This window comes from Salvelinus sp. IW2-2015, linkage group LG16, assembly GCF_002910315.2.
Source record: "Salvelinus sp. IW2-2015 linkage group LG16, ASM291031v2, whole genome shotgun sequence".
Lineage (NCBI taxonomy): Eukaryota > Metazoa > Chordata > Actinopteri > Salmoniformes > Salmonidae > Salvelinus > Salvelinus sp. IW2-2015.
In genome coordinates, this window is record NC_036856.1 from 39,839,968 (window position 1) to 39,855,342 (window position 15,375).

A 15,375-nucleotide genomic window follows, 5' to 3' on the forward strand; every position below is an offset into this window, starting at 1 on the left:
AATAAGACAGACGATGTCCATATCTTGAGGCCTATATGGCTGCGTTTAAGCAGGCAGACAAATTTCTTCTCACTAATTGGTCCTTTAACCAATCAGATCAGCTCTGAAAAAGATCTGATATGAAAATATCTGATGTGATTGGTCAAAAGACCAATTCGTGTAAAAACGATCAGAATTGGTCTGGCTGTTTAAACACAGCCTATATGGCTCAGGTATTGACCACATAGGCTGCACTTGCACAGGCAGCACAATTCAGATCTTTTACCAATTATTTGCACATCTGATACCTATCTGATCTTTTCCCTAATGTGTAAACAGCAAATAAAAACATGGAATCTGATCTTTTAGATTTATACCACCTCCATATGTGGATCTGCATCCTGGTACAAACTCGATCCTCCATATGCGACTTCTGTCTGGAAACTCAGATCAGATATTTTTTGCTCTGAAGTGTTTTTTTTTGGGGGGGGGGGGCACATGACCTACTGTTACCATGACAACCACCCTAACATTTAAAGCAACAGGTGGCAGCAAATGAGCATTGCATCTGTGTGCTACTTCAGAGGCTACATTAGTGTAAATGCACACATCTGATATGGGTCACATGTAAAATGGTTGGATATAGGTAGAAAATCAGAGTTGGGTTCTTAGGGTGGCTGTGTAAACAGCCATTTAGACTCTAGATCACGTGACATCCCCGTTGGTTTTTGACAGCTGTTTTCCAAACCTTTTCTCATGATTAGCCATAAGCCAAAACAACATATACATTTCTCTCTTTGTCATATCCTCCATTTCTACTCTCTTTCTTTCAATCTCCCTTGATCATTTATCTTCATCCTTATCATCTCTCTTCATCTGTCTTCATCTGTCTCTTCACTCTTTCTTTCTTTCTCTCTATCTCACTCTCTCTCTACATATTATATCATATATCTTTATGTACATATTCTTTATCCCTTTACACTTGTGTGTATAAGGTAATAGTTGTGGAATTGTTAGGTTAGATTACTCGTTGGTTATTACTGCATTGTCGGAACTAGAAGCACAAGCATTTCGCTACACTCGCATTAACATCTGCTAACCATGTGTATGTGACAAATAAAATTTGATTTGGTTTATATACATATATATTTTCTCCATCACTCTCTTTCTGTCCTTTTATCTGGTTTTATATGGTTAGTTAGATCTCACTCGGTACAGGTCTCTAATTCCTGTAGATCCTCTTATCCTCAGAACCTCAGATCCTCTGAGCTATTTCTGTTTGGTCCCATCGTAATGCCAGCGCACCTTCTCTCAAATCTCCCTCAGGCCTAGTGATTGGCTGACACACCACACACACACACACACACACACACACACACACACACACACACACACACACACACACACACACACACACACACACACACACACACACACACACACACACACACACAACACACACACCACCACACACCCACACACACACACACACACACACACACACACACACACACACACACACACAGCATCCGACCCCACTCTATTCACAGCATTAGACATCCCGGTTGTGTGACTGACCACAGTCCAGTGTGAAGGAAGCTGACGACAACAGAGGAAGTGCTTCATTGTGACCGTAGGCTCACAGGTAAGGACAGAGCAGTAGATAAATACCTGATTCCAGGGACTTATGAGGCCAGTCTTTGACTCTGCAGCTTGGTATGGATAGATAGATGGACAAACATGTTGTTGATGTTGGACTAACTTCATTCTATTGATTTCTTTTCTGGGTAAAGAGACCCCGGTGAGATGGTAATCGATTGATTGATTTAATTTATTAAATATTAAATGTAGCAGGCTGCTCCAGCTGGACACAGCATTACATATAGTTAGCTGGTAGAGTAAAACAGAGAACAACACTATATTATTTGGGGTGTTGGATCCCATATAAAGGGAACAAATTTTTATGTGGTTGGTCATTAGATTATTTTTAGTTTCTACTATTTTGTATTGTGTTGGAGTTTTTTCACTCAGGATATGAGGTGGAGGAAAACAGACAGACAGTGTTGGAGCTCAAATGAAGGAAACTCATGTGCTTATATATGATTTTTATTTGGGCGGCACTTGGATTTTTTGAGTTTGTTTTTATTTTGTATATTTTGGGGGGTTTTCGACCCAGGAGATGAGGTGAGTTAATTATTAAACCRTACATGCCGTTCTTTAAGACAATTATTTATATTTTCGTGGCCAATATTCACAAAGGGCCCGATTCAGACTTAGGAAACCTACATCTGTCCTACGCACTTCTCAGTAGTTGTTATTCAAACTTACCTTATGCAGGTGTGGTTCCCTTCCACACTGAATAAATGTAATTTAACTGCTAGAAATCCTTCCATTTGCTGGCCAACAGATTTTCTCGTGGAGTTTTCATTCCATAGGGTTTTCAGTATGTGTATTTAAATCCATCCCTTTAAATTTGGTGCACCTTTAATTMGAATTTTCTCGACAGACTCACTAGAAAATATGGAGAGAACAGATTCAGAATATTAGCATGAAAGAAAGCCATCGAAATATATGCATATTCGTCTCCTTTTCAGCACCAATTGGTAGATATAAAAATGATCTGACCTTGTATATTATTTAGGGTTAGGAAATTGTTTATAAATAATAACTAAAACTCGCTCGGAGAGCCTTTGTGCACAAATATATTGGTGAATCAAAAATACAGTGGTTTGATTCATTCTGAAAATTACCATAGTCAATTGTTCAATCCATTAAATATTGGAAGTTTAGAAAAGTGTACAATAGGGGTTGTACAGGAGTCTTATAAATCTACCCTAACAATCCTCACTAATCATGGAAGTGTGATGACAACTGTCCAGTCATTGTGAACCGTGTACCAGGCTCCAGGTTTAAACTGCTAAGTATGGCCTGCTTCCATAATGATTCAAATAGGCTACATGTCMCAAATTATTACTTGTAATACGTTAGCCTGATATGATCCACTAATGCTAGTGMTCCTCAGGAACAACCACATGAACGTGACAGAGGAAAGAAAGGTGAGCTAACGATGGAATGGAATGATGCAAAATGTAAGGAAACTAACACTAAAGTGACAGTTATAAATGTAAGGAAACTAACACTAAAGTGACAGTTATAAATGGTAAGGAACTAACACTAAAGTGACAGTTATAAATGAAGGAAACTAACACTAAAGTACAAATTATAAATGTAAGGAAACTAACACTAAAGTGACAGTTATAAATGAAGGAAACTAACACCAAAGTAACAATTATAAATGTAAGGAAACTAACACTAAAGTGACAGGTATAAATGTAAGGAAACTAACACTAAAGTGACAGTTATAAATGAAAGGAAACTAACACTACAAGTAACATTATAAATGTAAGGAAACTAACACTAAAGTGACAGTTATAAATGTAAGGAAACTAACACTAAAGGGACAGTTATAAATGTAAGGAAACTAACACTAAAGTGACAGTTATAAATGAAGGAAACTAACACTAAAGTAACAATTATAATGTAAGGAAACTAACACTAAAGTGACAGTTATAAATGTAAGGAAACTAACACTAAAGTGACAGTTATAAATGTAAGGAAACTAAAACTGAAGTGATGTTACGGGTGTGTACGGGAGGCGAAGTCAGGTGCAGGAGAGCAGAGTAGAGTTAACAGGGCACTTTTATTTATCAATAAATAAGCACAAAATGACATCAAAGTTTCCAAAACACGGAACATGTACAAAAGTCTACGCGCGTGAACATACCCACATAACAATAAACAATTACACACAAAGACATGGAGGGGAACAGGGACTAAATACATGCAGTGTGATTAGATAATGAAAACCAGGTGTGTATGGAAACAAGACAAAACAAATAGACATATGAAAAATGGAGTGGCGATGGCTAGAAAGCCGGTGACGTCGATCGCCGAACGAACAAGGAGAGGAGCTGACTTCGGTGGAAGTCGTGACAAGTAACAGTTATAAATGTAAGGAAATAAATAACTCAAAGTGACAGTTATATATGTGAGGAACTAACACTAAAGTGACAGTTATAAATGTAAGCAAATAAATCTCTAAAGTGACAGTTATTAATGTGAGGAAACTAACACTAAAGGACAGTTATAAATGTGAGGAAACTAACACTAAAGTGACAGTTATAAATGTAAGGAAACTAACACTAAAGGACAGTTATAAATGTGAGGAAACTAACACTAAAGTGACAGTTATAAATGTGAGGAAACTAACACTAAAGTGACAGTATAAATGTGAGAAAACTAACACTAAAGGACAGTTATAAATGTGAGGAAACTAACACTAAAGTGACAGTTATAAATGTGAACACTAAAGTGACATATAATGTGAGAAACTAACACTAAAGGACAGTTAAAATGTGAGGAAACTAACACTAAAGGGACAGTTATAAATGTAGGAAATACACTAAAGAGGACAGTTATAAATGTGAGAAACTAACACTAAAGTGACAGTATAAATGTGAGAAAACTAACACTAAAGGACAGTTATAAATGTGAGGAAACTAACACTAAAGTGGGACAGTTATAAATGTGAGGAAACTAACACTAAAGTGACAGTTATAAATGTGAGGAAACTAACACTAAAGTGACAGTTATAATGTGAGGAAACTAACACTAAAGGACAGTTATAAATGTGAGAAACTAACACTAAAGTGACAGTTATAAATGTAAGGAAACTAACACTAAAGTGACAGTTATAAAGTGTGAGGAAACTAACACTAAAGGGACAGTTATAAATGTAAGGAAACTAACCTAAAGTGACAGTTATAAATGTGAGAAACTAACACTAAAGTGACAGTTATAAATGTAGGAAAACTACACTAAAGTGACAGTTATAAATGTGAGAAACTAACACTAAAGTGACAGTTATAAATGTGAGGAAACTAACACTAAAGAGACAGTTATAAATGTGAGGAAACTAACACTAAAGTGACAGATATAATGTGAGGAAACAACACTAAAGTACAGTTATAAATGTGAGGAAACTAACACAAAGTGACAGATATAAATGTGAGAAAACTAACACTAAAGTGACAGTTATAAATGTGAGGAAACTAACACTAAAAATGACAGTTATAAATGTGAGGAAACTAACATAAAGTGACAGTTATAAATGTGAGGAAACTAACACTAAAGTGACAGATATAATGTGAGAAAACTAACACTAAAGGACAGTTATAAATGTGAGAAACTAACACTAAAGTGACAGATATAAATGTGAGAAACTAAACACTAAAGAGACAGTTATAAATGTGAGGAAACTAACACTAAAGTGACAGATATAAATGTGAGAAACTACACTAAAGGACAGTTATAAATGTGAGGAAACTAACACTAAAGTGACAGTTAAATGTGAGAAAACTAACACTAAAGGACAGTTATAAATGTGAGGAAACTAACACTAAAGTGACAGTTATAAATGTGAGGAAACTAACACTAAAAGTGACAGTATAAATGTGAGGAAACTAACACTAAAGGGACAGTTATAAATGTGAGGAAACTAACACTAAAGGGACAGTTATAAATGTGAGGAAACTACACTAAAGTGACAGTTATAAATGTAAGGAAACTAACCTAAAGTGACAGTTATAAATGTGAGGAAACTAACACTAAAGTGACAGTTATAAATGTGAGGAAAATAACACTAAAGTGACAGTTATAAATGTGAGGAAACTAACACTAAAGTGACAGTTATAAATGTGAGGAAACTAACACTAAAGTGACAGTTATAAATGTGAGGAAACTAACACTAAAGTGACAGTTATAATGTGAGGAAACTAACACTAAAGTGACAGTTATAAATGTGAGGAAACTAACACTAAAGACAGTTATAAATGTTGAGGAAACTAACACTAAAGTGACAGTATAAATGTGAGGAAACTAACACTAAAGGACAGTTATAAATGTGAGGAAACTAACACTAAAGGGACAGTTATAAATGTGAGGAAACTAACACTAAAGTGACATTATTAAATGGTGATAAAACTAACACTAAAGTGACAGTTATAAATGTGAGGAAACTAAACCTATAAGGGACAGTTATAAATGTGAGGAAACTAACACTAAAGTGACAGTTATAAAAATGTGGAAAAACACTAAAGTGACAGTTATAAATGTGAGGAAACTAACACTAAAGGGCAGTTATAAATGTAAGGAAACTAACACTAAAGTGACAGTTATAAATGTGAGGAAACTAACACTAAATGACAGTTATAAATGTGAGGAAACTAACACTAAAGTGACAGTTATAAATGTGAGGAAACTAACACTAAAGTGACAGTTATAAATGTGAGGAAACTAACACTAAAAAGTACAATTATAAATGTAAGGAAACTAACACTAAAGTGACAGTTATAAATGTGAGGAAACTAACACTAAAGTGACAGTTATAAATGTGAGGAAACTAACACTAAAGGACAGTTATAAATGTGAGGAAACTAACACTAAAGTGACAGTTATAAATGTGAGGAAACTAACACTAAAGTGACAGTTATTAAATTGAGGAAACTAACACTAAAGAGACAGTTATAAATGTGAGAGAAACTAACACTAAAGTGACAGTTATAAATTGAGGAAACTAACACTAAAGTGACAGTTATAATGTGAGGAAACTAACACTAAAGTGACAGTTATAATGTGGAGGAAACTAACACTAAAGGACAGTTATCAATGTAAGGAAACTAACACTAAAGTGACAGTTATAAATGTGAGGAAACTAACACTAAAGTGACAGTTATAAATGTAAGGAAACTAACACTAAAGTGACAATTATAAATGTATGTGGGTATAAATGACGGTGACTACTGATAGTTTCTAATATTTAACAAGATACAAATTGTAAAAAATACATTGAAAAGTCTGGGCATTTAATCAAAAYATTCTAKAAATCATAAATCAACTCGGTAAGTTTGGAGCTATACTGTCATTTGTGCTTGGCTACAGAAGCATATAGCTTGGGTCTCCAAATTTCATCCCAAGTTACAAGGCCAGCATTTCATAAACTTACTGTGGAAAAGGTGCTATGTGTATATGCTTCAGTTCATTGCCATATGACTGGTTTCACATTTGTCTCCAGCGATTATATGGTAAACTAGATCTAAAACAATTGTCATATATATTTACAATCCTCTTATCCAAATGGATTACTCATTTACCTAGTGCTCCCTAGTGGTCTAAGGCACTGCATCTCAGTGTAAGAGGCGTCATTATAGTACCTGGTTCAAATCCAGGCCGCATCACATCCAGCTGTGATTGGGAGTCCCATAGGGTGGCGCACAATTGGTGTCCGGATTTGGCTGCAGTAKGCTGTCATTGTAAATAAGAATTTGTTCTTAACTGTCTTGCCTAGTTAAAAGAAGGTAAAATAAAACAACTTAACAACATGTMATTTACAAATTACAGTGCATGTAGAATGGTTTTATGTCAATCAACAGGTTGCCTGACCTTATTCATCGTTTCATAGTGTGTAAAGGTGGTAGAATTATGTCAAGGTTAGAATACGGTATATCTGTAGACACATCTCCGCCACACCTTCCTTTYTGTGATCTCCAACCCCAAATGAATAGAGGGTGAATAGCATGCTATCCTCACGCTTCAGTTCAAGGTCAGAATACACATAGAGAAAAGTGCATCAAAAGGTAATTCCGTTCCATTTATGTGCGCTTACCTCGGGTCGGAATTCCCCCAAGAGTCAGATTTACCGTTTAAATAATAATGGAAACGATTAGATGGACGGGGGGGTATCTGATCCTAGAGCAGCACTCGGCCTCTGAGACACTGTTTAAATACGGGCCCAGATCTGATCATTTGCTGTTTGTAATAAAGGATGGTGCGTGTTTGTGGTGCTGAACATCTGTGGTTTAATAAACTGTTTATCGGTGTACAGTAACCTATTGGTATAGGTACCATTACATGTACATTTTAGTCATTTGGCAGACGCTCTTATCCAATCTACCATAAATGCATTGGTTCACACACAGACGYTTTCCTTTCAGCTTTAGCAGATTGATAAAAAACACAATCTATGTAATTGTCTGCATCATTTCCAATCCTCCATATATTTTTTTCTGTAAATATAACGTATCTATAATTTTAGATATATACAGTATATTTGTTTTATATGAACTCAGCAAAAAAAGAAACGTCCYTTTATCAGGACCCACKTTTCAAAGATAATTTGTAAAAATCAAAATAACTTCATAGATCTTCATTGCAAAAGGTTTAAACACTGTCTCCCATACTTGTTCAATGAACCAGGTAGCCTAGTGGTGACAGTGTTGGACTAGTAACTGAAAGGTWGCTAGACTCTTACAGACGGTAGGCAATTAAGGTCACAGTTATGAAAACTTARGACACTAAAGAGGCCATTCTACTGACTCTGAAAAGCACCAAAAGTACCTGCTCAACTATGTGAATGTGCCCGAGGCATGAGGACTGCAGATGTGGCCAGGGCAATAAATTGCAATGTCCGTACTGTAAGATGCCTAAGACAGCGCTACAGGGAGACAGGATGGACAGCTGATTGTCCTTGCAGAGGCAGACCACGTGTAACAACACCTGCACAGGATTGGTACATCTGAACATCACACCTGTGGGACAGGTACAGGATGGCAACGACAACTGCCCGAGTTACACAAGGAACGCACAATCCCTCCATCAGTGCTCAGACTGTCTGCAAGAGGCTGGAYTGAGGGCTTGTAGACCTGTTGTAAGGCAGGTCCTCACCAAACATTACTGGCAACAATGTCGCCTATGGGCACAAACCCACCGTTGCTGGACCAGACAGGACTGGCTAAAAGTGCTCTTCACTGATGAGTCATGGTTTTGTCTTACCAGGGGTGATGGTCGGATTCGCGTTTAGCGTTGAAGGAAAGACTGAGGCCTGTACTCTGGAGCGGGATCGATTTGGAGGTGGAGGGTCCGTCATGGTCTAGGGCGGTGTGTCACAGCATCATCGTACTGAGCTTGTTGTCATTGCAGGCAATCTCAACGCCAGCGAAGAGCCCGGATCTCAATCCCATTGAACACGTCTGGGACCTGTTGGATCGGAGGGTGAGGGCTAGGGCTAGGGCCATCCCCCCCCAGAAATGTCCGGGAACTTGCAGGTGCCTTGGGGGAAGAGTGGCGTAACATCTCACAGCAAGAACTGGCAAATCTGGTGCAGTCCATGAGGAGGAGATGCACTGCAGTAATTAATGCAGCTGGTGGCCACACCAGATACTGACTGGTATCTGTTTGATTTTGACCCCCTCTTTGTTCAGGGACACATTTATACATTTCTGTTAGTCACATGTCTGTGGAACTTGTTCAGTTTATGTCTCAGTTTGTTGAATCTTGTTATGTTCATACAAATATTTCACATGTTAAGTTTGCTGAAAATTAACACAGTTGACAGTGAGGGACGTTCTGTTTTTGCTGAGTTTATTTTCCTTTTTATTATTTTCCCCTAACCCTACCACCCCTCCCTTAATTGGAGTAAACTAATGGACAACAATACTTAGGCTTCCACTTCCAGCTTATACATACTACATATATTTCACGGTCAAGTCCCAGCCTTTAGCTCCCCTCAACGCGCTCCTATCTATCTCTGAACACCATCGCAGTCCCAGCCTTTAGCTCCCCTCAACCACTCTATCTATCTCTGACACCATCCAGTCCCAGCCTTTAGCTCCCCTCAACCACTCCTATCTATCTCTGAACACCATCCAGTCCCAGCCTTTGCTCCCTCAACCACTCCTATCTATCTCTGAACACCATCCAGTCCCAGCCTTTAGCTCCCTCAACCACTCCTATATATCTCTGAAGAACATCCAGTCCCAGCCTTTATCTCCCTCAAACCACTCCTATCTATCTCTGAACACATCCAGTCCCAGCCTTTATCTCCCTCAACCACTCCTATCTATCCTTGAACACCATCCAGTCCCAGCCTTTAGCTCCCCTCAACCACTCTATCTATCTCTGAACACCATCCAGTCCCAGCCTTTAGCTCCCCTCAATAACCTCCTATCTATCTCTGAACACCATCCAGTCCAGCCTTTAGCTCCCCTCAACCACTCCTATCTATCTCTGAAACTCCATCAAGTCCCCGCTTTTTCTCCCCTCAACCACTCCTATCTATCTCTGAAGAACACCCAGTCCCAGCCTTTATCTCCCCTCAACCACTCCTATCTATCTCTGACACCATCCAGTCCCAGCCTTTAGCTCCCTCAACCACTCCTATCTATCTCTGAAGAACATCCAGTCCCAGCCTTTATCTCCCCTCCACTCCTATCTATATCTGAAGAACATCCAGTCCCAGCCTTTAGCTCCCTCAACCACTCTATCTATCTCTGAAGAACATCCAGTCCCAGCCTTTAGCTCCCTCAACCACTCCTATCTATCTCTGAAGAACATCCAGTCCCAGCCTTCAGCTCCCTCCAACCACTCCTATCTATCTCTGAAGAACATCCAGTCCCAGCCTTTATCTCCCCTCAACCACTCCTATCTATCTCTGAACACCATCCAGTCCCAGCCTTTAGCTCCCCTCAACCACTCCTATCTATCTCTGAACACCACCAGTCCCAGCCTTTAGCTCCCTCAACCACTCTATCTATCTCTGAACACCATCCAGTCCCAGCCTTTATCTCCCCTCAACCACTCCTATCTATCTCTGAAGAACATCCAGTCCCAGCCTTTATCTCCCCTCAACACTCCTATCTATCTCTGAACACCATCCAGTCCCAGCCTTTAGCTCCCTCAACCACTCCTATCTATCTCTGAAGAACATCCAGTTTTTATTTCTATTTGACATATATTTTTTAAATGTGCTGTGATGTTTCACACAAAACGTTTCTGTTTTCAAAGTTTCTACAGATTTTAAATTAAAGATAAACACCTTTGCTAAGAGTAACATTATATTATTGATCGATTGACTATGACTTATCAAATCCCCAGCAGTGCTATTTGCAGAGTTAGGCGCAAGTAAATGTTGCATCTTTTCAGCAATTCCTGAACCTGCGATCAAAAACTGGGTCTGTGGACTCGCTAAAGGTCCAAGGACTTCACTACTCCAATCAGGGAGATGAATGATTAAAGAGGAGTGCATCAGGGATATTACCTGCATAGCCTGGACACTGTAATCACAAAGCCACCCTTAGGGGTTGGGGGGTTGCCATGGAGACATCCGTCCTTGTGGTAGGCTGTTGGACAGACCCGGGTCCGAGGTTGGATACAGGAAGGAGGGATGTTGTGTGTGGTGTGCTAAGATCAAAACACTGGAGTCAGTTTAATCCATTGACGTATTGGTTTAGTGTAAGCAACACTGTACGAGCCCAACCGCAAGCTTTACCTCAGTGTCCTCGCACACAAGGGAAGAAGGTGTCGGAATGCCTTGGAAAGGCAGTGTAACTCTGGGGTGGGGTGACCTGTCCAGTTGGAAAGTCAGTGTAACTCTGGGGTGGGTGACCTGTCAGTTGGAAAGTCAGTGTAACTCTGGGGTGGGTGACCTGTCAGTTGGAAAGTCAGTGTAACTCTGGGGTGGGTGACCTGTCAGTTGGAAAGTCAGTGTAATCTTTGGTTGGGTGATCTGTCAGTTGGAAAGTCAATGTAACTCTTGGGTGGGTGATCTGTCAGTTGGAAAGTCAGTGTAACTCTGGGGTGGGTGACTCCTGTCAGTTGGAAAGTCAGTGTAACTCTTGGTTGGGTGATCTGTCAGTTGGAAAGTCAATGTAACTCTTGGGTGGGTGATCTGTAGTTGGAAAGTCAGTGTAACTCTTGGTTGGGTGACCTGTCAGTTGGAAAGTCAGTGTAACTCTTGGTTGGGTGACCTGTCAGTTGGAAAGTCAATGTAACTCTTGGGTGGGTGATCTGTCAGTTGGAAAGTCAKTGTAACTCTGTCAGTCACAGGTTAGACTATATGGTGTCCTGCCTTCACCTGGTTAACATCTCTATAGAGAGGTTTATAGGAGAGAGAGGGAGAGACAAAAGAGAAAAACATTTAAAACGTGATGATTTCGTTGAAGCACACAGATGGATACATTTAAGTCTAAAAATCTGTCTTGTGGCTGTTGGTTTTCCAGTATTTTTCCAGGAATGGCACCTCAGACCCTTCCTCCTTTCCATTAGCCCCTCCTCTTTTCCATTGGCCCCTCCTCCTTTCCATGACTAACAATCCAAAGAGAATCTAACCCTCACGTGCCAACCACTAACAAGAGGGATCGGATACCAGAGTAATCCACTCAAACCACATTAACTTGATTAGCCTTACCAGGGAAGCTCTATGGGCATACAGGGCCAGAACCTTTTCAAACACGCTTGATTAYATAATGTTATTGGGGGACTAGTCTCTCTTGACAGACTGATATTTGGTTTTGGGATCTAATATTATTTGGGGATCAGAGAATTGAAATAGGTTGAGCAGTCTTTCTGTCTGATACCAATGGCCCTCAGTCTCAAAAAGGATTATATGGTGTCAACATGTACTAGCTCAGCTGTCACTTTTGGCCACGAGCACACTAAACACCACTCCAAATGTCCGAACTGCAAAATATGATAATCCTGAATGATCTTGAGCTTTATTGTCACAATGTTCCTTTTGTTCAATAAATGATGGTTTAGGTCCTGAGAGTTTTAAAACATCCCCTCCCCTCCTGTGTTTTGTTCCCAACAGCTAACTTTCAAACATAATGTCTGGAAACGTCGATGAGGAGGCCAAAGTCACCCACACAGGTGAGGATGAGGCTAATGTGTGTGTGTGTGTGTGTGTGTGWGWGTGWGWGTGTGTGTGTGTGTGTGAGTATGTGATTAAAGTGTGGAGGTGGTGTCTTGTACAGTTACAGTTCATCCTTAGAACATTTAGGTCTATCTGAGATCAGACCTATATAAGACACCGGCAACAGTCTGTCTGCCTTTCCACAGCAAGCCTGATAGGATATATGGCATTATTCCTTTGAATAGGGGACAGGTCAAATACAGCATACAGCCGGCGAGCAGCCACCCAAACTAGAAAGGGATAAGCAATGTTAGTAGCAGGTTGCAGAGAAACACAGAGCTCTGTGGTGTTCTGGCACTTTGACACATGCTCTAAGCTACTTTCCTACCTGCTCCTACGCAACCAAGGTGCAATTAGAAGACAGCCTTAAGCGTCTAGTTTAGGCCATAATCCATCTGAGGGCGGGCCAACCCATCCAGCACTGCACATTGTACATCTGTCAATTACACACACACACACACACACACACAGTCTGCTGTGTTCATCTGAGTCACGAGCCCCAAACAAAGATGGCTGATGCCATGTAAAAACCCTATTTTGTTGGAGTCATGGCACATGACATCAAGAATACTGTTCTGTAATTCTGTGTCAGTTCGGCATACCATGTTAAGGCAGTAGGACTACAAACATTACAAACCATTGAGGATGACAGGACAGGAGTCTGGGGCTTACAATAGTTCCATAAGACCACAAATGAATGACCATTGTCCTGTTTTCTTCAGGCCCAAAGGGAGTGATCAATGACTGGAGGAGGTTTAAGCTTGAGAGCATGGACCAGGAGTCCCTGCCCCCCCAGAAGAGAGAGCTGCTCAGGCAGATGTCCTCCCCACACAGGCCCAAAGACGACGGCAGGGGAGGCCTCAACCGCAAGGTGGGATTAGATTAGGTTACATCACAGTTTAATGTGTATTTCTATGGTCCAAACGCACAAACAGAACCACACATGCTGAAAAAAGTACTCCTTAAATGAGTTCACTTAAGTGTCCCCTTCCAGTATCTTGGGCCGGTCAATTGAACACCCAGACTAGGTCTCTCTATACAGATGGCTAAGATACTCTAAACAGGTGTGACTCTAAACAGGTGTGACTCTAATGACAGATGGGCTGTGTACACTAACTGAATTCACTGAGCTAAAAACAGAACAAGACATGACTGTCTTTGAAATGCTATTGTACACAGCAAACAAACCAGTGTCCATGACGATCAATAAACTGTAAATCATTCTTTGTTTGTTGTCATGGTTTAAGATGAGCGTACAGGAGTACGAGCTGATTAAGGAGGATGACGAGAAGTGCATGAAGAAGTACCGCAAGCAGTGCATGCAGGAGATGCACGAGCGCCTCAGCTTCGGTCCCAAGTTCGAGGGCGTGTACGAGCTGGACAGCGGCGAGGCATTTCTGGAGGTCATTGAGAAGGAGCACCGGCTCACCGTGGTAGTGGTGCACATCTACAAGGAGGGGATCAAAGGTTGCGATGCTCTCAACTCTTGCCTGGACTGCCTGGCCACCGAGTACACTAGCGTCAAGTTTTGCAAGATCGACGCCGGGGTGACTGGTGCGGGGGAGCGCTTCACTGATGACGTCCTGCCCACCATGCTGGTGTATAAGGCTGGCGAGCTGCTGGGGAACTTCCTGGCCACCAACCAGCACTTCAACGAGGAGTTCTTCGCCACCGACGTGGAGGCTTTCCTCAACGGCTACGGCCTGCTGCCGGAGAAAGATTTAGTCGTTGGGGGAGAGGAGGAGGAGGCAGCCGTGGATGTGGAGGCAGTGGAGTGAAGGGGTTGTGGAAGAGAGGTGTGTGGAGGAGGAGATGGAGGACAGGGGTTTATGGTGGAGTGGAGTGATGAAGGGTTGGTGGGGTTGAAGGAGGGAAGTGTGTGGAGGAGGATATGGTTTTGTGATGGATTGATGCTTGTTTTGTGTAACAGAGTAGCAGACGCACACAGACTGGGTTGACTGCACTAGAGGGGCCTGAGCGTACTGTAGAAGGAGTCCATTCCCTAAATAAGGGATCATTTCAATGTTCATCCAGGGAAGAAACCTCAGCAGCCTGAATACGGGTGGCCTGTGTACCTGATGTGGATTAGGGTTTGCATTCCTACTAGAAAAGGACAGTTCCAGTTAACTTATTGTTGGGAGCCAAAGTTGATCTATTATTAGGCTACATGTATGAAAGGGGGAAAACATGATATCACATATTGGGCCGATTCTGATTAGGATTACTCTGGGTCCAGTACACCAGCCTATGGTGTTTCTGGGTAATATTTAATATATTATATATATATGTCATATTTTCAAGTCTTTAGTCTTTTTTTCAAGGTTAAATTACATATTTATTTTAGGTATTTACAAACGCTGTAAGATTATATAATATTTAATAAAACAAAACATGAAAAAACGTAACAAACCAAACGTGTCATTGAATTGCTCATTAATGAGTTTTGTAACATTGTTCGAACATTTGGAAAATTATCCATATGTCAACTAAGACTAACTTGCCAACTGATTTTAGAAAATGCTACATAGCCAGTGCAGTAGTTTCACACACTTATCTGGAAAAGCCATTGACAAGCAGCCTGTTACATGAAC

At 40.5% G+C, this 15,375-nt stretch overlaps 1 protein-coding gene across 1 annotated transcript; it reads left to right on the forward strand.

Moving 5' to 3' along the window:
- Positions 1-1,529: 1,529 nt before the first annotated feature.
- On the forward strand, positions 1,530-15,170 carry pdcb (phosducin b). The gene is made up of 4 exons (XM_024003688.2): positions 1,530-1,624; positions 12,683-12,741; positions 13,507-13,655; positions 14,032-15,170. Exons 2-4 carry the CDS (start codon positions 12,699-12,701, stop codon positions 14,560-14,562), a joined length of 723 nt encoding a protein of 240 aa, XP_023859456.1. The 5' UTR covers positions 1,530-1,624; positions 12,683-12,698; the 3' UTR covers positions 14,563-15,170.
- Positions 15,171-15,375: the final 205 nt, after the last annotated feature.